The 3,906-nt window shown below is 62.5% G+C and overlaps 1 protein-coding gene across 1 annotated transcript in view; it reads right to left on the reverse strand.

Annotated features, from left to right (window-relative positions):
• LOC113205191 (serine/arginine repetitive matrix protein 2-like) overlaps positions 1-3,906 on the reverse strand; it is a 12,496-nt gene that overhangs the window by 3,537 nt on the left and 5,053 nt on the right. The window contains exons 8-9 of the mRNA XM_052267421.1: positions 3,560-3,725; positions 2,823-3,232 (exon numbers count right to left, since the gene is read on the reverse strand). Of these exons, the coding sequence (XP_052123381.1) occupies positions 2,823-3,232; positions 3,560-3,725 (576 nt within the window). The remainder of the gene's footprint in view (positions 1-2,822; positions 3,233-3,559; positions 3,726-3,906) is intronic.

Here is a 3,906-nt window from a genome sequence, read left to right on the forward strand (position 1 = left end):
CGCCCCGCCCCACCCCGCGGCTCCTAGCGTGCGGGCGGCCGCGGCCCCGGGCGCCACCGCGAGGCCCCCGGGCCATGCGGGCCCCGGCGGCCCGGCTGGCCAGCAGCGCTTTGGTAATCTCATTCTTCTTCACGGTACGACGCATACTGATGAGAGCCGCGCACCGCCTGCACCCGGGGGCCTCGCGGGCCGGTAATGACCAGGATCGGACAGAGAGAGCTGCCTTTCGACCACGCCGTCATGGGAGTTTCTGCGCGCGCGAGGGCGAGGGGGACGCGCTCGCGATCTAGTCGGGTATCTCCATAACCGAGCGTCTCTCTTGCGCTCTTATGAATTCCATGGGCAATCACGTCTGTCTGTCTGCCTGCCTGTCTGTCTGACTGTCTGTCCGTCCGCCCGTCCGTCTGTCTCGCTTTCAGTCCGCCCCTTCCCCCCTTTACCGCGCCCAGTGGACTTAGTCGCGCCTGACGGACAGAGACTACATCGCAAACGGGAGGCAGAGCAGAGGCGGAGGAGGAGGAGGAGTAGAAGGGTTGGTCGGTGGTGGCACTGAGTGCACGCGAGGTCGCTGACCCCCCGGGCCGGCCGTGCGGCCACTGGCCATCGATTTACCGCCGCTCCCTTGTCGCGCCCTGTGTTAATGTCGTGTGTCGTCGGCGAGGACAAGGCAGGCGCTGCAGCCGCGATAGCCAACCGGCCGGCGGCAGCGGCGTCACGACAAGCCCTATCCCGCCAGAAATCCCCGAAATGCGAACGCTTGTGAAGGTGTCACGGGCGCCATTGATCCGACGTGAGCCCCGCCCGCTCAGCTATAACTGACAGCTGGAGGGAGGGCCGAGCAGAGCTCGTGTCAGGCTGCTAGACCTGAAACCATATCCGTTTGCGAAAAGAACAAAAATAGTGGTCGGGCGTCTCTGTCACGGTGAGATATATAGAAATCTATCCGATAGGGGTGAGTGCAAACGTTCAGAACTACCGTTTCGAATGGTGACTGGACACCTAGTGAAGGGAGCTTCTTGAAAAAAAAAAATGGAAACAAGTAAAACTTATTAAAACAATATTAAAATAGAATGAACAAAAATAATCATTTTTTGGGGTTGCAAAGGTTCATAACAATTTTTAACAATTTTTTTCGGCTACGAGTGGTGCTTACAAAATTTTCTCCACATCTCGCTCGGGGACCGGCCGGGCCGCACTCACTCGGCACGATTACGCGCCCGCACGTCCTGTCATTACCGCTCGGTTCGTGTTTTGAAGGGCTCGCCGGCCGGGCGCCGGGCCGGGCAACATGGCCTTGACTAGCGCCCTGGGCCGCTGCGAGTTGTACCGTGTGTTCGATTAGCCCGTCGTGCCGAGCGGGAGGTGGGGGGCACACGGCGTGTCCTTGATAATCTTTCAAGGCCGCGTGACAATTTACAAAAAAAAAATACGCACTCACCCAAAAAACAAACACATACATTAACGGTCCTGAAAGATAATGTCGTCGTCGTTATTGATTGCACGAGCCGTAAAGAAATGCGAGTGGGGAAACGGGACGTGAAGAAACCCAGCCAACTGGAGGCAGCCCGGCTGCTGACCCCCACCTCGTGCGCGCACGGCACGGCACGGCACGGCTGCACGCGGAGAGAGAAAGAGAGGGAGAGTGTTGGGCTTTTTTTATGGGTTTTTGCATACCAGTATATAGAAACACGCGCGCTCTCGTCTTCAGCAGCAAAAGGGAGCGGAACATCTCAATTAGGAGCAAGGATAGTCGCGTGGCAGAGGTGGAGTTAGCCCGAGAAGGGCGCACCGGAGGCGCCGTCCTTGCGGCGGTGGGACGGCAGAGCAGAGCGTTCGGGCGGGGCCGCGAAGGCTGACGGCTGACCCCGCCCCCCGACGACGCCCGCCCACGCGCGCCCCACTTGGCCACGCGGCCCTTTCCTCCCCTTATCATTCGCATTCCTTGACGCAACCCTCCCAGTGAAGGCGCCGGCCGCGTCGGGGGCGGCGGGTGCGGCGGCCACGCTTCCACGACGAGATAAGAACGCGGCGTATTGATCCCCTTCACCTGCTGCCTCACGGCGGCGGCCCGGGCCGGCCGCGGGCCCAGCACCGACCGGCCAGGCGCGCTCGCGCTTTTATCGGTCCAGCTGGCCCGGCCCCGCTCAAGGCTCCTGCCCGCGCCTTACGCGCGCGCGCGCGGAGGTGACCTGATTTTTAAAAAAGAAACAATTTAATTTGCATCCACGGAACGCGATAAGCGCAGCGGGGGCGTGGCGTGACCAGGACCAGAAGGGCGCAGGGCTGGTCACTACTTCCGCACAGTTCGGGGGCGGCGACATTGGCGCACCAGAGGGCGCTATGCGGAGCAGTGAAAGGCCCAGTGTAGTATTAAGTACAGGGGGTTTGTCACTGTCGCTCGCGGACAACATCCTGGTGACCCGACCACAGCGGGAGGCCGGGTCACGGCGGGGAGGGGCACACTTGGCGCCCAAGGAAGCGCTGCCCGGCGGCGCTCGCGGGTCAGCGACCTCCCCGGTAGCCCCCCCGCCGCCGAGGTATGCGCGAACCGCCTCATGAAAAATGGATGACCAGGGCGGGGGTAGAGACGGACTGTACGTACGGGCGCTAGGGGTGGGCGCGCGGCCGCGAGGCCCAGCGGGGTCGATCACCCCGCACAGCGGGGCTCGCAAACGTTTTAAGCAGACAGGCGAGCTGGGCGGGGCCGGCCGCTCGTCTTGCCCCGCCACCCTTAGTTCCGGGTGGGCCACAAACACACGGAGCGGACAGCGGGTGGGGTCACCTGGCGGGTTCACTGACCGAGGGGTTGGCGGGCTACGCACCTGCTGTCCACGCCCGCGGGGCCGCCGCTGGCGCAGCTGTTGGTGGTGCCGCTGCCGCCGGCGCGCAGCTGGCGCAGCATGCGGTGGTGGAGCCGCTGCAGCCGCTGCAGGCGCTGCTGGTGGTAGTTGGGGTCCTTCTCGCTCTGCGTGCGGTACATGGTGCCCGGCCGGTTGACGCCCCACTTGGGCCGCTCGCCGAGCGGCGGGTGGCCGCGGACCGCGCGACGCCCCGACCCGGAGCCGGTGCCGCCGCCGTTACCGCCGCGCCGCCGCAGCCCCGCCGACGTCTGGGTGGCCACCTCGCGCAGGCGGCGCCGGAACTTGGTCGGGGTGAGCAGCCGCGCCGCACCCGGGGCGCAGGGCTCCCCGCCGGTGGCGGCCGCGGGCAACTGCGACATCAGCATCGCCATCTGCCGGGCCAAAGCAAATCCGTGAAGTGGTTGACGAGGCAGGCAAAGGCAACGCGAGGGGTCCTTCACTCAACAAAATCAGTGTACACCATTAGAAAAAATCACGAAAAATCATAAAAAGTCATGAAAGAATCACTTAAAAATCACAAAAGAATGGACGAAAAGTCAGAAAAAATCACAAATAATCACAAAAAATAAAGGGAAAATAATCGCAAAAAATCAAGAAAAAATCACAAAAAATCAAGAAAAACATAAAAATCGGTGTACGCGACAATTTATAGTGAAGGACCCCTAGAGGCAACGCCATGGCGGCTGATCGGAGGCTACCTGCGGCGCCGTGAGCACGCGTCCGGCCGCGTGGCCGGGGTACATGGTCGACACGAGCGCGGGAGAGCCGGCGTGCCCCGGCGTGTGCTCCCTGGGTCCCAGCGCACCGGCGGGCAGGACGAGGGCGAGGCCGTGGGGTGGGCCGCCGACAACAGACGGTCCTAACCTGAAAAGAAGAGATCAGCGTCAGACACTTCTGTGATCGCAATAAAAAGATGCGCTCAATGGGAACCTGCCTGCTCCAGCGCCTGCCACAGGTCGGGTAGGCAGTCCCGTTACACACGGCTGCAGTGCGGGTCTGCCTGCTCCAGCGCCTGCGAGGGGCTGGGTAGGCAGTCCCGTTACAC

Source organism: Frankliniella occidentalis, unplaced genomic scaffold (genome assembly GCF_000697945.3).
Source record: "Frankliniella occidentalis isolate FOCC.00 unplaced genomic scaffold, Focc_3.1 Scaffold52, whole genome shotgun sequence".
Lineage (NCBI taxonomy): Eukaryota > Metazoa > Arthropoda > Insecta > Thysanoptera > Thripidae > Frankliniella > Frankliniella occidentalis.